Consider the following 25,931-nt stretch of genomic DNA (forward strand, 5'->3'; position numbering starts at 1 on the left):
TTTATTTTACCTATGGAATAAATAATCTTTGACTTTGACTTTGACTTGGTCATTAATGTACAATGAGACGTGTTCAATGGCTTTAGTAGGTCGTGAGAGCGGCTGCGGCTGCGGCCGCCGCGGTCTCATATAGACGTACTCGTTCGTGTGTGACTCGTTAACGCGTTGCCGACACACATACGCATGCTAGGAGTCAACAATAGTAATGAAACATATTAATTACATATTTCACCTTTATTTAATGATTATCACTAGTATCAGGTTTCTTACCACTAAATAATATCGATAAGAAATATCGGGAAAATAAAAAGAAGTCATACCGTGGTAAGAAACCTGATACTAGTGATAATCATTTAGTGAATAACCACGAAAGTCTTAAAATCTATATTCACCTTTATTTGTTCAAAGAATTTATTATAAAAGACGTAACAATATAACTAAGTAGAACCGGCATTTTCTCAAATCTATAGGTGGTATTACTTGTAGCAAAATACAACGGAGCAATTAATAAAACAAATCAATAACAAAATTAATAAAACGAAACGAAAACATTCGAAACTCGGTTTGAGCCTCCGGAGCAGACGGGTCAATGGCCGCTATTGACATGTTAAACGGCGCAAACTAAAGATAAAATTTATTTCGGAGCTGTGTCAGCAATAATGTTAATTCATCACTTTTCTTACAGATTCTGTAAAAAGCGATCACGTCACTCTAATGCAGATCGACTGTTCAGTTGTGAACACAACTATAGTCAAACTAAAGTCGGATGCATTACCTGAGAGTTTACGAAAAAAGAAGAACAATGAACAGGGTCAGAATTTAATAAATAAAAGAAATACGTACTTAAGAAGGCCAAGAGTTAACGAGGACAATCTATCAAGCATTCTTCATAATTCGAGTAATGACATTTCTAATTACCCAGTTAAGTTTAAGGAACCTGATGCAAGTATAAATGAAGTAGAATTAAGCAAGGACGAAAATACGTTTGCTCAGTACTTAATAAGTAAATATGAAGAATCAAAGAATGATTCCAATGTTTCAATGAATGTGGGAAATAAAAGCAATAATGTGAGAAATAAAAAGAAAGTGAATAGAAGTAAGGAGTCAACATGACAAAATAAATAATAATAGTAAGTGATATACCAAAGCAATATAAAACATAAGTTTTTTACATTGCTAGAAAGCTATGATTGATTTAAATAATTGGTTATGCAGAATTATTATTTTACATAGTATGTGAATTACGTAAAATGTTACGTAACAGATCTCAATAAATTCTGCTGAAGGACTTCTGTTCTATTGCAAATGTGTAACGTAACTTAATTTTACCACTTCATGCACTTTTATAGGATTTGAAATGACTTTATAAACTGTTGTTTAAATGCATTTTCTTCTATATGTATGTTTGTCATTGAAAGTAAAATAAATAAAGTATTACACTAGGTTTAATTTAAATATTATCTACGGAATAATCACAATGTTATTTCTTGTTAACACTTCAAATGTTTCTTGTATATTGTTGTTGTACCGTTGAGTTTTAATTGTTCATAATGATTACTTTTTGTCTTAGCATTGTTTATTTACACTTTTATAATTTCGAGTTCATTCGTTTATACTTCAAGTGATAGATATAATATCAGTCAGTCAATAAAATTGAATTATTCGAATTTGTGATTTTCTTGTTGAATAGAATTTATATTTACCTCAGAACTAAACTTAGACCTGACATTGGTCTGGTAAACACGAAGAGAGTATCGAGAAAGCACTGCTTGTTTTTTTTATAAGATTAGAATCTACTTATATTTTGCTTGATACTTCCCATCTATTATTATATTACTCGATATGTCTGTACCTATCCGCAATTTTTCTTTTATATTCGAGACGTGAATGATATTAATGAATGAAATGAGTTCTACTTCAATAATTATGATTAATAACTTAATACAAATTAGTTTGTAATGTTTGTGCGCTATTGGGAGAAAATAAATTTCTATTCTTTTCTAAAGGCAAAAAGCTTGTCATTTCATCTATAACGAACGAGGCTCTATATATTTAAGCCATTGCTGAACCATCAAACTTTCAAAAATATTTCTGTCAAAGTCAGCTGTTCACTGTTCAACATAACCTATAAAAACTATATACCAATAGAGTTTTTTTGTAAAACAACATAAGCTAGGTCGATTTATTCTCAATTATGATTTTTATTTCTAGTTAATACTCAAGAGCGAACAGCAATTTGGTGGAATTCAAAATGAATTGTATGCGCTTGTTAACCGCTACACAGAGACACTCGATTTTCAAAATATTCTCAGCCAGATATGTATCACAACACCCACAAAAGTTCTTAGAGATACAGGATCGGTGGCGAGAGAAGGATAACGTGTCTAAAAACTATGAATTAATTTACAAAGCTCCTATGGAGAAGTTACTAAACTACGCCACAGCATACTTGACTTTTTCAACAACCACAGTTGGTGCTGCAGGACTATACTATGCTGTATTTGTATACGACATAGCAGACGTTGACACGCCTGTAGTGTTAGGAGATAATGTAGTTATAGCGAACAGTGGAATTGAATGCCTGTCATATCTTGGAGCATTTGTTGCTTTTCACGTAATGATCAAGATTCTTCTATCCAAATATGTTATTCGCCTGTATCAGCACGAAGACAACTATATTGCTGTGTTCAGAGGCCATATGTTTAATTCTATTCATAAGCATGAATTTAAATTAAACGAGTTTAAGAAACTCAATCCTACTTTAGTAGTAACATGGGGTGATTCTAGATTTGGGCTGGGCAATAAGCATGCTATTCTGTTGGACAATTACTTTAAAACCCCTGAATATTTTAATTACTTACTTTATAAGAAGAAAACAGATGGTGGCCCTGAAGACAATGCTGGTGTGCAGTAGATGTTTAGTGTTATTGGTTTAGGCCAGTGCTAGTTTTTGTTAATAAATATCTCATTGCTATTTGTTTAGTTTCATTTAGTGACCCTTTTATTACCGGAGCTGGCACCATACAATTTTTTTTTTAATTCTAATGTAAGTGTGCATTTGACCTCCATCTCACCTGATGGATAGATAATGCCTATTCACTCTCGCCTTGAAAAAGTCCAAGTTATAATGTTCATGGAACAAGTCTGCAGGTAGGGAATTCCACTCCATAGCCGTTCGACTCATAAATGCGGAAGTGTAACGCTTCGTGCGAATCTTTGGAAAATCCACAACACAGGGGTGGAAGCCAAGCCTACGCCTAGTCTCCCAATGATGGATAAGGGACGGCGGAACTAAACCGTGTAATTCCATCGCACACTCTCTGTGATATATCCTGCACCTTAGCTTCTCTTACCTAGCTTCGCCTCTATTAATTCCGAGTCACCTATAAGCCTCTTGGTACGCTTGTCAATTGAATCCGAGGTGGCCAGTTGGTATGTAGCAGAGCCATCCCAAAGGTGGTAACAGTACTCCATACACAACCGGACTTGTGCTTGATATAGCTAAAGTAACTGTCCCGGTGTGAAGTAACACCTCACCCTGGAAAGGATGCTAAGCTTCCTGGCTGCATTTTTGGCCATGGATTCAATGTATCTGCCGAAGTTCAAATTGGACGACAGGTCCATTCCAAGTAGCTGGAGACGGTAGGCTATCAGTATGGATCTATCACGAAAAGTCGGAAGAGACTCCGTTTAGTGGAGAATAGACACGTCTGCGTTTTGGTAGCGCTAAATTTGACAATATCATTATACTTAAGCATCCTTGTTTATGTGAAGTTGTTTTAATTTTAATTATATTTTTTTGTTCATGATTTTATTTTGTAATTATCTATTTATACTTTACGTTTCGTTGTTTTTCTTTTGTGTTAACAAATAAATGTATTTCTATTCTTACTTTCTATTAAATCCATCGTTGATTATTATACTTCACAAATATAATTAACATCAAGTAAAATGATCATTAAGTGTTGAAAGGGAGGTATAGGTATGCACTAAGGTAAAAACCATGAATTCCTTAATATCAGTCATTCATGCCACCTAGACCAAAATTACAAAACAATATTTCGATACCTCTCATGATTGTTGTAAGTCACAAAAATAGCATTTTTTACTATTTAATGTATATTATAGGTTTATCCTTTTTTGTATGCATTTATTATAGGTTCTTTTTTATAAGTAAAGAACTTTTAATGAAGACAATAATAATAATTGTTTATATAACAATATATAAACAATTATTATTGTTTACAATTATTATTACAATTGTTATTGTTTATATAAAATACTAAACTTATAAAATGATGCTATTTTGAGGCTTACAATAACTTATGTGGGAGATATAGATATATATTTTGATCATCAATTTAATAATTCATTATCATTTTACACAATAAAACAAATTATAATGTAATAAGCTATAGATGTATGTATTAGCTAACTTTATTAAAACTTAAAATAAGTACAAAAACAACATTGCTGATTAAAATCCACCAGTATACGCATTGTTCCATCTATGTCTAGTATCTCTCTTTATAGTTGTAGAATCCATCTTTTTTTCATCTGAATCAAATTGTTCTAAAGCTGCAATTTGTTCTGGAGCTGGTGCTAAAGTCTTTGTAACCAGGCATTGGCCGTTTTCTTTAAGAACAGTATGTTGGACATCTTCTTTGGTAGGTTCACCATAGGGGAAAGTGATAGGTGTTATTTTCACTAGATGTTTGATCTTCCATAGTTTGGAGTTTATTTCTGGGATGTTCTTTACTATTGCAACTCTATTACGCTGTTGATATATAAAAATCTTTTAATACAGAACGAAAATAATGTAATAATAGTACATATAATATTAGAGTTGACCATAACTGTCAATGTACAATTATATATGTAGATTTACTATTTTTTAAAAATGTATCACTATTAACCTGTCATGCGTCCAACTAACATTGTTAACAATTTTTTTATACATTTTTTATAATTTTGTTTAAATGGTGGATGAAAACACAGCTGCTCATTAGAAGTACAACATATGGCTTTGTGACACTACAGTATAAAATTGTAAGGGAAATCACATGTCTCTAGTGATTCTATGTGGAGACACAACAGGTTAATACATAAAACATAAAGTAGCTTATTGTAAGACAATGTAAAATGTCTATCTAGATATGAGGTGAAGGAACAAAATAATTATTTTATCTTTCTATTTTGTTCTGCATGCTAAATGTCTATGATATTAAAAGGATTTAATAGAATGGTTAAAACATACATCATTATCTTCTCCAATTCTGAACTCTGCTAATATCCTCTTAAGCCACCAAGGATTGTTTTTGACTGGTTTGATTCTTTCCACCCTGAACAGCTTTGGTGCAATATAGTCTTCAGGGTCCTTGTGCTCTTCAGGATTCCTGAGATATAGAGAAGAGTAAGAAAAAGAATATAAAAAAGCTTGTAGAAACAAAAAAATGTAGTTCCGTTCTCTGTACCTAGGATAAAATACAATTCCACCAGGGTACCGAACACCTCCAGGATGTTTAAAGCCTTTTGACCGAGATATTATTGTCATTGGTGTCAAAACTTTTAGAAGATGTCTGTTCATTTCGTAAGCTAGTATTTACTGTGTAATTAACAAGACGAAAAATATGAGATTATTTAATTTAGAAAATACACAACATAACCTCAAATCAAATTCATGATGACACTTGAGGAAATTGTTGCCAATTATTATGATTAAACTGATTTTTTTATTTAATTAATTATTTTTTAGAAACGAACTTTCTGAAAAGTCGAGTTTTTAACGAAGATTGAAGAAACTTTATCTTCTTTATTTATAAAATTATATTCATACAAAATCAACCACAAAGAAAAAGTCAGTCCATTAATTTTTCAATAAAATTTTGTACAGATGAAGAGCACACGGGCAAAGGGTTTCGAAATTTTTTTCGAAAGTTTAGGTGACTTCTAAATAAACTTCTATTTCTATCTAACGTAGAATAAATATAATAGGAGCCTTCCAAATTATATTTTTCCAATTTTTCGAAAATTTTTCCGGAAAATTTTGCACTATTTGAAATTTTTCCAAAAATTACCTTATAGTTAGTACCAAAAGCCAGTTGTACACTACATTTCTGAACGATTCCTATTCCTAATTTCAGGGTCGAATTCCAGAACTGTACTCAATGCTCAAGTCAGGATTTGAGCAGACTTGAGTATGATTTCAAGCACTGGAAATACGACCCTATGGCAAGGACTTGAGTATGATTTTCAGTGCTTTAAATCATACTCAAGTCCTGACTTGAGCATTGAGCATTGACCAGAACTTTACTCAATGCTCAATGTTCTGGAATACGACCCTAACTGTGAATTCGCTTTGGTCCTTTAGGAGGGAAAAGTGTCGTTTTTATTTCGACTTTCAATTATTTTGTGAAATCTAGTTTAAAGTGGAATAGGATACCTAGTGCTATTGTGCCTTAATCGAAGATTAAAACGCGAAATTAAACGAATCTCGAACTAAAATACCCGTATCGGCCCGTTGTAAGGAATCCCGAGTCAATCCAAGCACGCCGCCTCAAATTGCCTATCCTCTTTGTGGCGGCCATATTTACAGAAACATAATTAAACGAAGACATGCCTCAAAGGACTTGTATCCAAGCTAAAATTATTAATAAAAAAAAAAATTCGTAACTGTAATTTTTTAAACTTTGTGAGTTGTGGTGGAGGTGTTTACTGTTTAATATAATATTATTTGATTGAACATAATTTTGTATAGCTCATCGTTAAAAATGGTGTTTGCCCAGTTTATTTAATAACAGAATAATTTGATAGGACAACAGAACATTACAGCAAAGTGAAAGTTGTTCATATAGGCCAATATTTAAAGCAACTTCATGAAGAAGGTGCGTTTTGAGACGCCGATTAAAGATTTGTTTCCTAGAATGGACGACTCAGAGTGTCATTCCCCACGGCCTTTCATTGACAAGCAAGTACCGAGTTATGTATCTCAAGTACCTGATCTATTTCAGTATCAGAGATTATTGTCTTACTCTGACGATCCCGTAAAAAGATACGAATGCTGTGATAGCTCACCGTATCCTTCAGTACTTAAAACAAATCTACCTGACATCGGAGAACGGGGTTCCAAATACATGCCATCAAATGATTTAGAGTTAAGCATGTTGGACTGTCATGAACCTAGAAGGCAGCAATTATACAGAACTCCTACAGAATTACAGACCTACAGCGCATCTAGACATAATGTCTCTACGCAATCCTATGTACCTACTCCTAGACTCAGACCTTGTTTTGAAGATAAAGTAATCACAAATGATAAATCAACTAAACTCCCTAATATTCTGTCACCTATAGAGAATTCACCATCAAATGTTTTAAGGAAAGATAACAGCTTCTTCCTAAAAAGAGACAATTTAGATAAGTTTTGTGTAGATTTAGAACCACTTCAATCACAGTTCAATAGACTAGGTTTAGGCAAAGAGAATGAATCTATTAGTAGAAAAATTGACAATGTGATACCTGAAACTCAAAAACCTAATTGCCAAGAAAATGTGTATTTATATCCAGAGTCTTTAAATACTACAGAAGAAAGTGATTGCAGATGCCACCATTGCCTGAAAGCTATACAAATTAACACTCCTCAAATATCTCCACTTGTAAAAAGCGTACAAAACCATTGTCAAGTGATGGGCCATGTAAAATCACTGTGTGGTGTTCGTCAATGTTCTTGTATGCCTGTACCGGTTACCTGCTTCGGCTGTGATAATCATATGCAGAGGTCTCATAAATGTTGTTCTGTGCCGTCAAATTCGCCGCCAGTTCCACAGAATGCTGTAGAAAAGAAAAACTGGTCCATAGAGAAATTTGAACAGAGCAAAAAAGAGTGTAAGGAACTTGAAAAACAGACTAATTTGGTCAAAGAAAAAAGAGAACCAACTGTAGCTGACCTTTTTAAAATAATAAAACTACAAAATGAGCAGTTACAATTACTTCAAGAGAAAGTTGATAAGTTCATATCAACTACAAACCAAAGGACACAAAATGTACAGCCTGTACAAAATTATATGGCAGAGCATGTAGCACTTCAGACGATTGACACGGAACATAAAATATCCATTGGTGTCATGACTAGTTTTGAAATGGTGCGGACTTCAACAGTTATCAATAAGGAAATAGTGAAACAGAGCTGTGAAAATGCACAAATACAATGTAATAGATCTCAGATTAGTATAAAAGAAGTTATTTCTAAATCACAGCCTGTCAGCATGAACTTTTTAGATGGTATAATGCCTGTTAATAGAACTAATGAGACTGATGACACTGGTAGGGAATCTACTGATGAAGGGGCGATAAAAAATACTCATCAAGGAGAAAATGTAATGGAGACATTAAATGAATTAAGTCTTTATAATGTCCAAGTAGACAATGCTACGACACCTTTGATATCTCCTGAACAAAGTCTCTATTTGGATGTAAGGGATTATAGTGAGTAAGTATATGGTTATTTATATATCTTTTTTATTATTTATATTTAAATATTATTTACCACATTATATCATTGACTTACAAATAAATGGACGACGGGTCTAATACAAAAACCACGAAAAAAATGTCCCAAGTCAACCTATTCGAAATTTAAATTGTAATGTCATCGCAGTATCGCGCTGTCAGTAGAACAAATGAAGACTAAAGCGGAGATAGCGCTCTGTATACGATTTTAGCGCCTTGCAAGTGCGGACACTTTTTAGCGCGGACCCGACGTCCATATAATTGTAAGTCAATGCATTATATTGATTAATTCATTATTCATTTAATTTTTAAAAGTATGTCTTTTTGCAGATCAGATTCAGGTAGTGATACCCAATCCAATGTTGGGTGGACTTATTATAATAAAGTCATGGTAAGGCTATTTTTCATGCAATTTTAATCTTAGCTCTTGCAACTGTTCTTAATGGGAAATATTCAAAATTTAATAAAGAATTTTTCAAAGTCAAAGTTAAAATATTTATTCACAACAACACAGTACATTGTTTAACTCAAATAACAGGAAATTCAAACTTGAATTATACAGGTATATATACAGACATCATGATTTTTAGGATGTTAAGGACTCTGTACATACCTGTACATATTTTTTTTAACTTTGAAATACTTTATATGAAATCAACAAATTTATAGATTAAAATATAAATGTTATACATTTGAAACCAAAATTGGTGTCACTATTTACAATAGATAATTTTATAAATAGTAATTGTATAAATAAGTGTGCATTTGCCTGATGGGCAGTGACAATGAGGTTGATGATGGTTGAGCATGCACACCTGTACAATTTTGGAAAACATTTAATTTTGTTTATTAGAATCGTGTGAATGGACTGCTACAAGACTCGGACATGCCCTCATCCGCCAGTGCGTTGTATAGAAACACCAGACAACAGTGTGTGCAGATGCAGATTGACAAGACAAATGTCAGTGTCACTAAAAGGTATAATACATGTTTAAATTTTAAATTTAAGGACCAATAATTTTAGAGGGCTGCAAATCGCGATACAAGACATCATAGTCGGGTAATTTGTACCCATTGGTACACGAGATGTCGCGACGCGGACCAAAAAGCTATTTTGTAACTAATTTGTTTTACATTGACAAGCTGCAATTTATCAAAGCTACACTAATGTCTATTGATAACAAACAAATCAACTAGATGGCACTTATTTCATAGATTTTTGTGGATAGTGCCACCTATTCTTTTATTTTGTTTAGGATTAGCGCCATCTACTCATATTAGGAAGTGTTAATTTGTGAATTAGTTTGTAACACACGATGCCACTATTGACGAGCATATTTGTCAAAGTTTAGAGAATAATTTTAGCTCATGATCACTATTTCAATAATATTACAAGGAAAAACTGACTCCTTATACATATTTCATATTAAATGGGTATTATTCTTCCATGGCCATTTTCATAATATAAACTACTTCCAGGCTATTGACCAGTGCCGTTTAGATTTAAAGACGGAATTTCGACCTTTTCAGAGCTACGATCTGTGATTAGCAATCCTTTTGAATTATTGACCCATTATTATGCTAAACAATATAAATGAGGATAAACATGACTTAATATATTTAATAGGTATTACACTGATATTTAAGCCAGGTTGCACTCATTTAAACTGTCTCTGTGGGGTGGGATAAATATTTGTATGGCTTACATTTATTTCTCTCGTGAGTTTGAGTGTAATTTGTGGTTGTCTATGTGTGTGTCCATGGCACCTGCGACACAGGGTGTCCCTAGTGCGGGGCTATATTGAGTATGTGCGTTATTATTATTATTATCGTTGTCACGGGCTGATTGGTGATCCGACATTACGTCTTAATTCAGTGCTGGAGGCTTCATCCACCGTCTACCGTCGCACTATTATAACAAGTACCGCTATACTTTCGCACGCTTCGCTGCGGTACCGTTAGTGTGTGCAGGTTGTTATTTAATGTATACTGAATGTCGCGACTTGTATGGGCGCAGGTGTCAACTTGAGCTAGTGGGCGCCCTGGTAATTAATATAACCAACCAGTTCTAGTTTGGTGAAAGATGACATGGATAAGAAAGGTGTGAGTATGGAAATTACGGTTGATAGCAGAGAGTAGAAGAAAAATACATGTTGTGCCGACCCCACCTAGCGTGGTATAAGGACAGGAAGTCAGTTGTAGGTTTAGGTAGCAGACGCTTTAAAAACCGAGTTCTTGTATAAGAATAAAGGGTGAACGAAACACAGACCGATCCGCACCTGCCCCCGTAGCATGGCTACGCATGATAGTCGCGACGCGCGCGATAAAATTGAAATAAGCGCACGCTATTGGCTGTCTCAATCAGATCTAATTTAGATAGCCAATAACACGCACTTATTTCAATTTTATCGCACGCGTCGCGACTATCATGCATAGCCATGCTTCGGGGGCTGCTCTCTGTATGTTTCACGCTTAGGGCTTTATAGTTGGCAACTCTTACTTTTCCTTATGAAGTGTCCATTTGCGCTTGTATTTGTTAACTTTGCGCTTGTATACAAGCGGTAACAATGATTTTACAGAGTAAAATTTGGCGATGATCCCTTGGGAATTCATCAACCGCACATTTACTCGTCTGCGACCGACACAAGTATCAAGATGAACCAACTGGCTGCGAAGTATTTGAAGTGTGCTCCAGCGCCCCCAAGAATGATCAAACCTTCTACAATGCCTATTGACATGTCCTTCGCTACCAGGAATTATATGGAGAGACACAAGATTACGCAAGGTAAGATAAAATATTCGAGAGTGTTTACTTCTTGAGAATACAAAATAAAATTGATTTTAGATGTTTGTCCGGATCTTAGCTAATGAGGATACGTACTTTCTGACATTTCAACATAATACTAGTTCGTTCAATTATTGTGTGTTTTATAGCAAGTGGATATCCGTTGATTCTGAGTGCCTGGAAGGGACAAGCGCAATTAGGGCCAGTGCAAATCGGCGAACAGCAAGGTAGATGACATTAAATTTATCAATGTATATTATATGCTATTAACGCACACGCACACACGCACAGACTCAACATAGCACTCGGGAAACCCTATGTCCGCGACATCCACAAATTACACCCAAACTCATGAGAGAAATAAATGTAGGCCATACAAATATTTCTCCCGGCCCGGGAATGGAACTTGGGACCTCAGCGTTGCAGTCCAGCATGGTAATCGTTTGGTCACGAAGGCAGTTGTATTACAATTGAAATAGTATAAACAATGCTATGAGAGGCAGCTTTTGCCATTTTAATTGACACCTTATTTTAATTGGAATAGCATAAAATATAATTGCTAATTTACTGTCCTCTGCCTTCCTGTCTGCCTGTTTGCGCTGGCCTTTGTTTTGCGCTCAAAACACTACTTCTTTTTTCATACCTAGTGACGGAACGAACGTGATTCTGGTGGTAAGCGACACGCTTATCCATAATACTTGCATTGCCACTAAGAGCTTTAAATCGCAAAGATCTTAGGGGCACTGTCACAGCGTCCTGAGACGTAAGTTGACAAATCCCTTGTGCCTGTAATTTCTCCAGCACCTTCAAAACCTGTGGAAAAAGGTGGCAGTATTACCCTGGACGAACTCTTTCACAAGGAGCTCTTCTGCTACTAAATTGTTGCAGAAAATGTTTTGAAGTCTATACATATATAGACAGAAAAAAATAAATCAATGCAGTCCTTGTTACATAGTCAATTTGGTCCAATGGCATTCGGGTAATAGTTTAAATGTATTGTTTCAGGTTTCTGTACAGAATCCATATCTCCGCCATTGAGTGAGATGCCTAGATTTCTCGACATTACAGCCTTAAAACAACAACCGAAGTTTTTATGATTGTAATAGATCTAGTTTAATATTTTAACTATAATGTTGTAGTTATATGTTTGTGTGTAAACTTTATATTGTTTGACTACAGTTGTTTTTATTTCTAGTGGCTATTTTAATGACTTACAAAATAAAACGCTACGTTTTATTTAACAGACATTTATTTAAACCTCAGAGAAAATAACAGGGTAAACGTTATTTGGGAACATTTGACTTTTTTAACATTACCATTCAAACAATATTATATATTTTACTATACATGCACTTATTTGTATTATAGTTATATACTATATGTTCTAAAGTAAATATATCATATACTTTTATCTGTTATTTTGAAAATTATCTTTCCTCTGTAATAATGTGATTTATCATGTATTGGATATAATGGTATTTACATTTTTAAGCGCTGATAGGCCTATAATAGTTTATAAATAATTTATGAAATAATTTATTTTGTATATGAATAACCGATTTTTTTTATAATGTTCTTAAATATTCATAAGTTATATGTAACTTCTATTTGATGGAGGTATTTATGTTGTTTTAATTTTTATCCACTGTATTGACAATTGTTATTATGTACGTAGGTTTTACATTAATGAACTATACACTGGTAAATACTGTACTGTTAGGTTTTAACTCGAGTTGTACCTCTTTCAACACCACGCCGGGCCTTGTACTTTACTTCACGTTACATTAGGCTGAATTTGAACCTCACATAAGGCCGACGTGCTGTTGTCCGCGTACAACTCTATTAGACTCAAAAGTTATCAAAGTTTTTTATTTCTTAACCAGGATCAATTCACATAAAAAACGTTCCGGTTCCCAGATAGCAAAATAATCTCTATGTCCAAACATTAGATACCATATTACGCGGTTAGGCATTCTTAGGGAAGTTTACATGTCTACACTGTTCATTACACAGAAATACACGTAAATGTTATGTGACGCTAAAAAAGGATCAATCGATGAAACAATCGAATAAATGTTTGTTTTGATCATTCACTTAGTTTATTCACACTTCCATGGACAATTGTAACGTTCGAATTGGTTTGTGCTCACTAATTTGAGTTGCAATTCACACTAAGGCCTGGTTCAGATGACAGTCACATTAAGCTGGTCAGAAAAGGCATTAATATACATCGTTGTGTGTTTTGCGTAGGGGGTTCGCGCAGAATCAAAACTCACAATTACTTTTACGCTCTTTTAGCATCTTTTTCTGTACGGCTCAAGCCTATTCTGCATTAATGTGTGTGGACTTTAGACGCAGGTTGAGCGCGCGTTTTGCTAAGAGTGTGAGTCCTATTAAGTCTGTAATCACATCTCACGCAAGGCTTACATTATGGCGCGCGAACAGATCGCACCACGAAATGCACGTGTGCAGCAGGCGTATTCGCCAGATTTGTACGCACTACCGCGCGCTTGCAATTACACGAATTTTATTCTGGTGTTATAGTACGTGGACACCTACGGCTATTTACGAATAAAATTCGTTTAGTTATAAGCGAGTGTTGCTAAAACGCGTGTTTTTTGCGCGTCTAAGGCAACGAAATTACATAGCATAATGAACGTTGTGTCTGTGTGGAACGAATCGTGACACGTACAAACCAGAGTTGTGGCAAATGTCAAATTGCATCCGTGGATAATCGATGGATGCTGATACTAGTTACGGATATTCGCCTCATGACATTACCTAAAGGAACGGGGATTGCGGCACACTGGAATAATTTACAAACCATCCAGAAACAGACTGCTAGCTGAAATAGCAATTCAGCCTTTTATAAAATTCCAGTATGATACAAGCTTGGCAGATTGATTGACTGTTTGTAAATAATTGCCACAATCATCAATAAACCTTTTCCAAGTAGATTCAATAAAGACCTGTACACTTTTCACAATGTATTATATCCGCATCAGCATCTGCTAATGTGTAAAATACCTGTATCAGTAATAACCTTGGTACAAACCGGTTACGAGTTAAAAAACAGGTCCCGTGTCTTCGGGAGATTTCTCGCGCTGTCTCGAGAAATTTGGCAGCCACCGTCTCGTGTGAGGAGTGATATAAAATTCACTATGCTATGTATAATTTCGTTACAAAAATTAGCTTCTATTAGATTCTGCGACAATGTTAACATTTAGGTTAGTTTTTTCAACATAATTTCGGTGGCTAATTAGGGTAAATTATCGTGAAATGTTAAATAACATTTCGGGTTATTACACCCGATTATTTTTTATTCGGTTCGCAAAACTGGATACAATTCAGATTTAAACTAAACGTATTTCATTGAAATAGTGATACGATAAGAATGTATTCTACTAGATATGAACACAACATGCCAAATGAAATAAGTGTATAAACATTAATAGATTAAATAAGTGACAGTAACTGTAAATTTGTATCTAATATTTTAAGAAAACTCAACAAAGTCTAGTGTGTAGTTAACACGAATGACACTTTCTAATTGAGTTAAATAATACTTTATTCCACAATATTTAAATAATAGAAACTGCGAAATTAGGTAGAGAAAACTAACCTGAAAATTACCCAAATAGAGCCTAATGCTTGTCATGTGATCTGGCTCTAAAGAGACAATGTTTCTACATAAATATAATTTCATACGACTGTAGGGACATATCTATCTTCTTTCAGTTTAATTCTAGAATTATTTTCTACGTAGTCTATTCTACTCGTAATAACGCGTGTACTCCTATTACATTTGCAAACATTTGAATAATAATGTACATACACTTAAATTAGATTAACATCTATCAGTTTGGTTCTTTCTTTGGTATTTTACATCGTTAACCATTCAAATTTATTTGGTTAATTAAATTTGGTATATATAAGTTCACACAAAGAGTTCTTTATAATGCTTAATATTCTTAATATCAATGAATATTTCAACGCTTTACTTACTATTTATACTTACGATTGTTCCTAATATGTCTGCATGGAAATTTGATTACGGAGTCTGGATTGTTACGCCTACTCTTGTGCTATAGGTTCCATCTTTAAATTTGATAATTTAATGCGGCCTCAGATAAAGTCTGTATATCCTATTATTTCGCTCTTGTACGATGTTTTTTTAGTGCCAGTGGATTCTCTACAAACTCTATTTGAATCCTATTTTCGGTACTTAGTTTTGAAGTCAATAATTTATTAAATACATTGTATTATTGTCTAAAATTTCAAAATTACAAAGGCTAATTTTTTTGTTTTGGCTCGCTTTGAAAAATGTTTCGAATAGATTTTGCAAAGCTTTGATGACTCTTATAGATAAATAATTGATTATAATTAAGAAGTTTTATCCAAGTGTTTAACATATTGTTTGAGTAACATCAAACATCAAACTACAATATGTAAATATTTCACGCGGAAGTGATTTCTAGACGAGCGTTAAGGAGGTTTTCCACCTGCGAGGCGAAACGAGAATTGCAATCTCGCCGGTCTATTTTCACTAAAAGTTGTCATTGGTATGGCAATATTAATACTTAATTTAAGGTTGATAGTAAAATAAAAATATTGAAATACCAATAAAGCCTTTACTTGATAAATTTTGAAAACATCAACTGCAGGGCACGTTGCAATTGCAGAAAAGCCAATTTTTAAAAATTTTAAATTGTACGTTTTCTACAATCGTGTTCCCTTTGCAGAGTGTTTAACACTTTATGTAGTCAACAATACGGTTCAATTATACCAACAAATATTTCAATTTTCGTCTCGCACATCCTCGTGAATTCAGACCCTTTCCACAGAAGACATGCTAGGAGAGAAATGAATTATGCTGTACAAATTTCTATCTTCGTCTCGCCTCGCGCGCTCACTTCACGGTCGATAGAGACAGCAACATTATTATCCGCTTTCTTTTTATTACTCTCCGCCTGGTAAAGCAGTCCTAATGATCATGATCACAAACAATCGATAGTATGTAAAACGTTCAAATGTAATGTTTATAATAATGTACTATTTACAACAAAGATAAGACTTGTATCAACACTTAATAAGATTTCAATTCTCTTGCATCGCAAATGTTAAAAGTTTATATATGATTAAATCTAGAGAAATAACCAAATAATTGGATGGCACTTTTTTTCTTTTGTCCGTACATTCAGGAGACTATAAATCAATTTGCAATCACTTAATTTCTACTCAGAACTATGATACAACATCACTTTTTGTCTTGTCATTAGCTTATTATTATTATTATACACCGAGATATTTTTGAAATATAAAACAGACACACCCTTGGCCGCAATCTCATTTGATTGCAAGGGATGATGTGACCGACGATGTACGCGTTTATGTATATTTAGGTATACGCCAGATTCTGTTAACGGGAATTAATATTATTTTTAATACGTTTTGTAAATGTAGTGTACTTATTTTATAAACATTCCATATTAACATTATTAATAACGTTTCAACGTGTGAAATTCAATATGAGGCTCGATTAAAATCTTTAACTTTTTGAGCATTAATTTGTGCACAGTAACTTAAATACATACGTATCTATGTCTTACTTTGTTTAAAATCTACGTTTTGAGTACTACGTTGTTATTTATCATCCCATAGACATTCTAAATTTTAAAATAACATTCCATCGATAGACTGTTTACATTAATTACAGCTAGAGATTATCCAATATTAAATTGTATTTCGTTCCATTTAGACTAGCAGCTTATGTAGCAATGTAATCTAGCATTTTATGCTTAGCGTCTACAACATTTGGGGATAAAACATCTATATTTCAACATGGTAAAATATCGACTATTTTATAAATATATATATTTTTTCATTCACTACACATCACATCACTCGTATCACAAATAATTTTCATCTTCATACATAATTATTTCACCTAACATATATCTACAGCTAATTGCAACAAGACTACAAATATTATAAACTGTTACAGGTATATTCATAGCATTCACTCCTTAACTATCTTAGACATTGCAGTATACCAACAACTGGAATAATTAATTTTTATAATTTGTAAATTTATACGTCAAAATTGTGCACCAGATTCGATATCTAACTACATCTCCTTTAAAATTAATCAACATTCATTTTGGTGCAGGTACTGACTTTTTGTACAGCCACACGTTAGTGCGGTATTTTTTTCTAGAATGATCTTCAATTTTCGTTTTCTCCTGTCTACTTTCTTCCAGGCGATCCTATGACGTATGTCGCGTTAGTTTAATATTTACATAGTCTCGTCGTCGCCTCCGCCTCTTGATTTGCTGTCCAATCTTAACTCTGCTAATCTTTGCCGTATGCTGTTTGGTCTGAAACATAATGATTAGTTAAATTCAGTTTCGACTACGTAAGAACTTTTTCGCTGGAAATGTAACTATTTTTTCGGAACTAATTCGTACATGTTTTCAAAGAAACTACCGTCTCGGGCAGGGCGGATTTGCAGTCTTGGCCGCCCTAAGCCCCAGGCCATGTAGTCAGTACCAGCCGCCCCTTTCTCAGCACTCATGTACCTACTGTTAGACATATCTATATTTTACAAATAAAAAGTGCAAAAGTGATTTAGGAAGATTATTGTTATACGATGCGGTGCAGTGCGGCCCGCCATAATGTGCGTGAGCCTTTAAAATATTTAGGTATTTAGGTTAGTAGGTTACTTCTTGTTATCTTCAGTGAATTTTTTGTCACGATTGGTCGCCCCTAAAATCTGGCCGCCCTAGGCCCGGGCCTAGGGTGGCCTTAGGGTATATCCATTACTGGTCTCGGGCCCTTAACAAGGAACTTTTTTCCTTGAAACTTTGCAATCAGTCGACTAAACTATGGGCAGATTAGTTTTTAAGAAATGGGGTGCTTAAGAAGATTAGGGTCATTGCCCTGTCACCCCTTAATTACACAGTACATCGACTCTTTTGGTCTCCTAATTCAGCAATGGGTTAGGATGAACTCCTAGTCGACTGAATAGTATTTAGCTTCTTCGAGAACCGTTGGCCTTTCCAGATAGTTACGTAAGAACTTATATGTTCAGGAAGTTTTATATATCGACGGTTATTGTAATAGCTTTTTTTCTTATTTTGTGGTAGTTACCTATCCGAAAAGTAAGAAGTAACGACTTGATCTGCAGAAACGGACTGTCTTTGATAGGCCCCAGCACTCAGGTTGCTTTGTGGGATCTTGTAGATGCGTACGCATCGCCCGCTGTTCTCTGGAAGCACTGCAATAGACAACAGAGTGCATTGGATCCTTGACGTGGAAATCATACGTTATAAGTATAAACTATATATTTTTGCATGACTTGAAATTAACTTTTTAGCGGTGTGTAAGTGTAAGGGCGCGTTCACACTATGTCGTCACGTTTTATTATCGTTGGACGACTGTCGTGTGTATCCTGTTCCCATATCACGACTATCTGTCGTGGACGATTTTTATCGTTGAACGACAGTCGTGACTAGCTGTTCTCACTAGATCGTAACGACAATTTATCGTTTCACGACAGCCTCCTTGCCCATCTCTGGCTCAGACCAAACGCTACTGCAAAGCGAGCAGAGGGCACGGGGTACGAGAGAGGAGGGCAGGGAGCAGAATACGTGCGGACAGCGATAAATAAAACGTGACGACAATAGGAGCTGCGACAATCTGTCGTCACGTTTTTATCGTGACGTTTTTTTATCGTCTGACGACTGTCGTTTTAGCTGTTCCCACTGTGACGACAGTATGTCGTTGTAACGATAAAAAATCGTGAACGATAGTTAATCGTGTCGTGCGATATGTGAATAACTTCATTTAAATATACAAGCCACGACACTGTAAACTGCACGACAATCTGTCGTCACGACATAGTGGGAACGCGCCCTAAGGAAGCAGGTAGTGAGTTTTTTAATACAATGATATAAACAAATATCTGGAACTTCGCCTTAGGTCATACATAAGATATGCCTTGCTATCACTTTAGATTGGTGATTTGTATGTATGTCAACGTCTTCTATTTTTATCGAACGTTTTGTAACACAAAAGTGGCCTAATTTACGACCGCCATATTGAGTAATAATAATAATGTTTATTTCTCTCATAACAAATAAGTACAAACAAAGAATAGAGTTTAAGAATTCAATTTTGTGAGAGATAGGAGCCTAAACTAGGATGCCAATGAATCGCGGAATCAAAAAGGCCTAAGTCTTCTAGTCCCCCAGCCCTTGATTGTACAAATTATTAACTCTATTATGTCGCGGTTAACTTTAAATATGTTCCCACTTGACAATAATATTAGTAATTTTTAAGTTTATTGAATGTGACGTTTGTTATAAGTAATTTTACAAAAATAATTGAATATATCATGGTGTCAAACGACGTGACATTCAATAAACTTAGAAATTACAATTATTAAAGCGACATTTCTAATCAGCTGCTGGTAGCTGTGAAGGTATCTGGCTGAGTGAAGAAAAACTTTCATAGATTTCTCACAGATGGCGCTGCGGCAAAAAGTCGTTTAAAACCAAAAATAAAGATCTGCAACAAACACATATAAAAATTCGTAAGGTCCGCTAGGTCGTTCCGTGGCTTAGTTGGCATATGGAAATTTATTGATAATATATCACACATCCGTTTTTATCGTGTCCTGTGTATTTTTGAGTGTTAGCGTGTACAGGTGTGTGTGTGAATTACCCTGAGGTGAGACCGGTGGAGAAATGGGTGTCATACGCTGCAGAGGAGGTCGTATGTTCTCTTGTTCCGAAGATAAGGAGCTGCTACGGCTTGACGTTGAATTCGTTTCAGACATTGTGCGAGTCTGTGCCGTTATTTCTCCCCTGTGAACGTAATGCAAAAGCAAAAGTAATTCGAAAAGTCATAAGTCGAGTATATTTAAGAATAGTAGAAGTACAATAATTCCGGAATTTCAGGAGTCATTATCTACTTCATGTTTATTACCTTCTTTAAGTTTAGGTAAATATACACACGGGTAGGTCAAAACCTATCCAAATAACGAAGTGTTGTAGGAAAATTGCTTCTATAAAAAAGTTTCTAAAGATGCCTACAGAATTGATCGATTCTTAACAATCGTTACTATCACCTGTTACTGATCGATAAATATTAATCTTTAAATGGAACAAATTTGTAGACACGTACGCCTAATTTAAATTCCACAGTGTCAATCGACAAAAAATACGATGTCGATCATGTTGTGCAAGCAAGTTACTCGATTTCACCTTTGATCACATTTCGATTGTCAAGAAATCGAGCGACTCTGTAGGCACCTTTTCTTTCATTCTACATAGATTATAATTAACACCACTTTTAAAACAACATATCTTTTTATATTTTTTTATTAAAAATTAAGTGGGTTTTTGACCTTTATCTCACTTGATGGAAAGTGACGATGCGTCATACTCCGAGGCAGAACCACATAATCTTTAATAATTTTTTATTTTTTCAAAAATATCTGTAAGATTTCTATAAAATTCTAGTCATATTTAAAAAAATATCTATGTCACTAGACTCGTCGTAAACTTTAATTCAATGTGGTTGTGCTGCGGAGCATTCTCCCCGGCAGAACCACCAATAAATATCTATTACTACACATAGTATAAGCAAATATATGGCATCAAATAATTCTGTAACAATTCTATATTGACCTAGCACCACCAAACCCTCAATCTATTTTGAATATACGAACAAAACGACACCTCTAACTTTTTCCTCGAAAAGTCGCGAAGCGCCTACATAAAAGTTCTTAGCAAGAACATAAAATATCATATGTGCACTTCCAGGCGTTTAGGTAATTATCGAAGAAAATAAAATAAAGTAAATATTTTCTCATGTTACTGGTAAAACAGTTATTCAACCTAGTACATTTTCATGTCATTTTCCTGTTAAGCCAACATTTCACTATCATAATAAACGACGCCTGCCAAAAAATAAATCCACAGATATTATGAGGGAGCACATTTGGAATAAAATAATTCAACAGTTACAAACGCTGCACTGATTAAATTACAGTACAATATGCGAATCAACGATGATTTTACAAAAATGTCGGTAGTCGATTTACTTAAGTTCCGTGAGTAAGTTTGCTCCATGACTTTGTTTTTATTATGTACACACCTTACACATTGACAATAATAATATTTAATCATTTATAAGCCCTAACAGGAAAATGACATGAAAATGTACTAGGTTAAATAACTATCTTATCAGTACCACGAGACAATATTTATTTTAAATTACGATAATTATTAAACGCCTGGAAGTACACATTATATGATATTTCATGTCCTTGCCAAGAACTTTTAAGTAAGCGCTTAGCGACTATTTCGAATAGAAAGTTTGAGGCGTCACACGGTGGGCTGAAAATCGGCTTTCATAGACTTAGGGATTTCAATTAGCAAGTGTCAGTTTTTTTTGCCGAATATTGCTTTTTTTAGTTATTACTATGTACATATATGACACCCGAGTTGATTATGTTCAAAAACGAAGGAGTTATAATTCTTTTTCGAAAAATTTGTATGAAACTTGTATGAAAAATCGAGTTATCTTTTAAACGGCAAGGAAAACCGTAATATCCTTACAGGTGGTTATAGTGCTAATTATTTATAATTTTTGGCATACTCCAGATAACAGTCATAAATGCCGTTTTTTTTTAAAAATCATCAAAATATTTTTATTTAATTTTACATGTGAAACGAAATGATTTAGTCTTTGAGTTGAGGAACACAAGCTTTTTACATAAAATAGCATCACCCCTACTTGGTACTTGGTGTAACGGGCTGGTGTCCGCAACTCAACGTCAAGGCGCCTATTTTGCGTGTAGCATCCACCCCTATATTCCCGAAGAGTAGGCAGAGGTTTACAGTACACCCACACTTAGATAAATAATGTTTAGTTTTCTAATGAATCTAAAAACAAGGGATTAAGTAATTACAACTACCTATTTAATTGTTAAAATATTCTTGTTTATTTATATATTCTTATACATTTTCAAGTTACACACTAAAAGGAACTGTTTTTACTTTTAGTGTCTAAGTTAAGAACGTAGTATTTCCAAATAATAAGAATATACAAAACAAGATGAAATAAAAAATATATGTTTCTTATTATTTTTTTATTAATAACTTAAATAAAACAGAGGTTACAAAAATATTAAAATACTATAAAATAGATACAAAAAATATTTTAATTCAAATGAAGTTACAACACAATTTTATAAAAAATATTAAACATACAATAAAACTTTCAAGTAATATTATTAAACTGAAACAAAATTAAAAAAATTACACTTACATCAAATAATAAATACCTAAGCACTAATACTAAAACCTAACCAAAGACAAAACTAAAAATGAAACATTTCTAGTTAACTACATAAATATCTAAAAACCAAAAAAATATTTAAAAAAGTAGTACCTACATTAAATACAACATACAAAATATTTTAATAACTAATTTGATGAATTAATAACTATTTAAACCTATTGGTACAATAAACTTACAAAAATAGCAAGAAATCATAATATGTAATTAAATTTACAAATTCTCCTTATCGCTCTCGTTGTCGGACTCCAATTCCGAGTCAGAATCCAGATTGGAGATATCTAAAAACTCGAACTCAGTCTGCTGAAACTAAATTAGATCAAGAGTTTCAGCAAAAAAGCTCTGCTTTCTCTTGGCATCTAATTTAGGCCTTTGTGCACTTAGAACAGGATCCGAAGACACAAGAAGCATATTCAGGATGTCTTGATTTGAATCTTGCCTGCTTGTTTTCCGTGAATGATGTTCCCGGAATCTCCTGAAATCTCTATTTCGAGACTCTGAGGCTTCTTCCGAAAGAGTCCCAATAGGCACACTGTCGTTTTTCTCTATTACGTCAGCCACGTGAATTAATAATTTATGCACAGTTGCCGACTTGTAATACCAGTCGTATAATTCCACATATTTTTCTGCTGTTTTGCGGGCAAAATCTTTGAATTTGACAACGTCAATCTTTTCTCCAGCTGTGATTGCCTGCAACAGCAAATCTCTTGATAAGTTCTTCATCCAACCCGGTAATAGTTGCAGTTTTTTTGGGAAACTCGAAAAACTTTCTGGCTGTATTCCCATCATTCGTAGTTCCTGAACCTTGTTTCACTATATCAATCAACAGATTGAGCTCATCTTTGAATTTATTTTGAATCAGTTTCTTTCTTGTCTGCAACATTTCTTTGTGCTCATTACTTCTCGCAGCCCACTGTTTGAAGTCAAGTCTGTACGCAATGTGTAACAGACATTCCATGCAATTTATTCGGGCATGTAGGGATGACAGGCCTAACTCATATATATCAGAACACACGGTCTTTGATGTTACAGCATCTAAGTGGTTCATTTCTGTTGGTTTCGATAAACACAGGTAGCACGATGCATTTGATTTGGCTTCAGAAAGATAAGTGCAGACTTTACCGTCGATCATTGACATCATTAGTTGATGTGTCACACTGTTACTATTACTGCATTCTGTGGGGATAAGGGCCTTCATTTCATCATCCATTTGTCTTTTGTGATCAATGACAACTGCTTTGCTCTCTTTTACAAAAGTAAACTGAACTGGACGACAATACAAAGCCGAGCAAGGTTTTGGGTTCGTCCATAAAGTATTATCTCCATCTGTCAGTCTTAATGGCACTAATGTGGTCATGAAAATGCTTGAATCATCTTCCTCACTTTCCATTTTCTGTTTGTATCGACTTTGGTTGGAAGCACCATCAAATGCCACTTAGATATTAGCTTTAGCTGTTTATTTTGCACATCATCAGCAAGACTGAAGGATCCTAGTCACCGTGATGTCATGTAAAGCTTGGGTAATCCTGCCCGATGAATCCGTAACTGATACTGATTGCTTCGGAGGATAGCAATCAAGCTTAGTTTGTTGCACTTTATAGTAAGATGGATAAATACCCTCAGCACCTTCCCGAATGGCAGCCTCTCGCAACGTAATATATTGCCACTTTGACAGTTTTAGTGAAAGAAGCAATTCAAGCGCTTTCTCTGGTGTAAATATGTTTTCAATGGTTTCTTAAGCGTTTTATTAATTGTAACGGCTGCTTCTGGATTTTTCATCATGTACTCGATTACAGATGCGATATCATCATGCCTTTCTTCTTCCAAACGTGCTGCAGCTGCATATGCTAATTCACTGGAATTTTCGCCTGCAGGATTATCAGATCTTCTCTTTTTTTGTTTGCTTCCCAGATCTTCGAATGGTTTTCGGGACCTTTTCGTCATTGTTCCAACACACGATGAAGTAGACGGTTCTTGAAAGACTGAGTGTGTGTCTGGTAACTCATCAGCAGTTGGTTCTTGATGAAGTAAAGTTTGCACACAACTTGGCCAATCAATATTTGCTTGCAGCCAATTCCCGTATAGTCTTCTGAAATTATCAATGAATCGATTGGATTTCTTCCACCTCTGTAAAGCAGCTCGCGTGAATCTCCGACAAAACTCTTTCAGAGTTACTTGATCTTCATCAGAAAGGCAATCGCCTATGCGGGATACAATAGCACCAAACAATACTTCATGATTAAATGAAGTACTCTCACTTTTTAGAAGAACGAACAAGTCTAAATTGGTGATTAAACTTTCCATTTTCAAATTTTGAGCAAAGATTTAATGTTAGCAGTTACACAGTTGTGAACGATATAAATTATTAAGCAAAATGTTAGCCCTTTTATTGCAAAAAGGCGATAATTAGTTAGTTAATTAGTTAACTCTCATTAGAGCCCTCATTAGAGTTTAAAAATATGTGCGCTTAAAATATATATATTTTTTTAGAACTGAAAGCACAACTCAAAATTCAAAATTCATTTATTCAAAATTCATTTATTCACTAGATAATAATTTTACAATGTCCGATGTTGGGGCTACTTGTAAGTAAAATTTACTTGTGTTAGAAGCCCCGCTCCTCAAAGTTACATTTTTATTAACAGTAAATAAAGAATAAAAACAAAACAAAATACACTATGAACTAAGTTTAAGTGTGTGTGTGTGTGTGTGTGTGTGTGTGTGTGTGTGTGTGTGTGTGTTTTGTGTTGGTGTCTTTGAGTGCCTGTGTTGGTGTGTGTTGGTGTGTGTTTGAGTGCCTGTGTTTCTGTGTATTGGTGGGCGCACGTTTCTATGATGTGGTTGTTTGCATATAAATGTATGGGGATAAGACAACTTAATTAGACTAATTAAGTAAATAATACAAATGAGTTATTCACCCATTTTTATTAGGGCCTCAATTTCATCATATGTCTTTATCCTAAGCCAATCACCTAATGCCTTTTTACATTCTCGGGAGGTTTTCGTATAAATATTTGCTGTCTTGTTAACAAGATTGTAAAGATAAGTGGAGAGTCCAACAAATTGTCTTTGGGCATAGGTGGTACGAACTCTAGTTACGGCAGCTACCTGATAATGGCGTCGTCTGTCGAGAAGTGCATGATTTAAATGCAAAGTTTTGTGGACACAGAGGATGGTGTGTAAAACATATAACTTCCTAACAGTCAGGACATTTGCTTGTTGATAGAGAACCTCTGTGGAGAATTTATAGGGTTTAAAATAAATAACTTTC

General features: G+C 34.4%; 5 protein-coding genes across 7 annotated transcripts in view; 3 read left to right on the top strand and 2 right to left on the bottom strand.

Moving 5' to 3' along the window:
* The window catches only part of LOC113232937 (cyclic AMP-dependent transcription factor ATF-6 alpha), a 14,244-nt gene extending 12,945 nt beyond the window's left edge, over window positions 1-1,299 (top strand). For both annotated transcript variants that reach the window (XM_026467845.1, XM_026467844.1), the window contains exon 13: window positions 686-1,299. In XM_026467845.1, the coding sequence (XP_026323630.1) occupies window positions 686-1,113 (428 nt within the window). In that variant the 3' untranslated portion in view covers window positions 1,114-1,299. The remainder of the gene's footprint in view (window positions 1-685) is intronic.
* Window positions 849-3,018, top strand: LOC113232938. Its single transcript, XM_026467847.1, has 2 exons — window positions 849-898; window positions 2,212-3,018. Exon 2 carries the CDS (start codon window positions 2,252-2,254, stop codon window positions 2,912-2,914), a length of 663 nt encoding a protein of 220 aa, XP_026323632.1. The 5' UTR covers window positions 849-898; window positions 2,212-2,251; the 3' UTR covers window positions 2,915-3,018.
* A 1,406-nt stretch (window positions 3,019-4,424) lies between these two features.
* On the bottom strand, window positions 4,425-5,692 carry LOC113233270 (39S ribosomal protein L30, mitochondrial). The gene is made up of 3 exons (XM_026468328.1): window positions 5,475-5,692; window positions 5,258-5,396; window positions 4,425-4,777 (listed from the first exon to the last, which is right to left on the bottom strand). The coding sequence occupies exons 1-3, from the start codon at window positions 5,585-5,587 to the stop codon at window positions 4,478-4,480; spliced, it is 552 nt and encodes a 183-aa protein (XP_026324113.1). The 5' UTR covers window positions 5,588-5,692; the 3' UTR covers window positions 4,425-4,477.
* Window positions 5,693-6,757: 1,065 nt separating this feature from the next.
* LOC113232872 lies at window positions 6,758-12,561 on the top strand. 2 transcript variants are annotated; one of them, XM_026467743.1, is made up of 6 exons: window positions 6,758-8,488; window positions 8,839-8,899; window positions 9,362-9,486; window positions 11,088-11,293; window positions 11,443-11,520; window positions 12,299-12,561. In XM_026467743.1, exons 1-6 carry the CDS (start codon window positions 6,876-6,878, stop codon window positions 12,388-12,390), a joined length of 2,175 nt encoding a protein of 724 aa, XP_026323528.1. In that variant the 5' UTR covers window positions 6,758-6,875; the 3' UTR covers window positions 12,391-12,561. The 2 variants fall into 2 exon arrangements, with proteins under 2 accessions (XP_026323528.1, XP_026323529.1); XM_026467744.1 differs by lacking the exon at window positions 11,443-11,520 and having other exon boundaries at window positions 12,299-12,560.
* Window positions 12,562-17,355: 4,794 nt separating this feature from the next.
* Window positions 17,356-25,931, bottom strand: part of LOC113233296 (GTPase-activating Rap/Ran-GAP domain-like protein 3) — a 60,544-nt gene continuing 51,968 nt past the window's right edge. Inside the window, exons 22-24 of the mRNA XM_026468366.1 lie at window positions 20,018-20,160; window positions 18,443-18,569; window positions 17,356-17,670 (exon numbers count right to left, since the gene is read on the bottom strand). Of these exons, the coding sequence (XP_026324151.1) occupies window positions 17,589-17,670; window positions 18,443-18,569; window positions 20,018-20,160 (352 nt within the window). The 3' untranslated portion in view covers window positions 17,356-17,588. The remainder of the gene's footprint in view (window positions 17,671-18,442; window positions 18,570-20,017; window positions 20,161-25,931) is intronic.

The sequence above is a fragment of the Hyposmocoma kahamanoa genome, unplaced genomic scaffold (assembly GCF_003589595.1).
Source record: "Hyposmocoma kahamanoa isolate Upper Pololo Valley unplaced genomic scaffold, ASM358959v1 78, whole genome shotgun sequence".
NCBI lineage: Eukaryota > Metazoa > Arthropoda > Insecta > Lepidoptera > Cosmopterigidae > Hyposmocoma > Hyposmocoma kahamanoa.

Coding starts and splice junctions, on each gene's coding strand:
- LOC113232938 (XM_026467847.1), top strand. CDS start 2,252: ATGAATTGTATGCGCTTGTTAACCGCTACACAGAGACACTCGATTTTC.
- LOC113233270 (XM_026468328.1), bottom strand. CDS start 5,587: ATGAACAGACATCTTCTAAAAGTTTTGACACCAATGACAATAATATCT. Junction 5,397..5,474: donor GGAATTGTATTTTATCCTAG/GTACAGAGAACG, acceptor TCTATATCTCAG/GAATCCTGAAGAGCACAAGG. Junction 4,778..5,257: donor GAATTGGAGAAGATAATGAT/GTATGTTTTAAC, acceptor ATATATCAACAG/CGTAATAGAGTTGCAATAGT.
- LOC113232872 (XM_026467743.1), top strand. CDS start 6,876: ATGAAGAAGGTGCGTTTTGAGACGCCGATTAAAGATTTGTTTCCTAGA. Junction 8,489..8,838: donor GATGTAAGGGATTATAGTGA/GTAAGTATATGG, acceptor GTCTTTTTGCAG/ATCAGATTCAGGTAGTGATA. Junction 9,487..11,087: donor AATGTCAGTGTCACTAAAAG/GTATAATACATG, acceptor ATGATTTTACAG/AGTAAAATTTGGCGATGATC.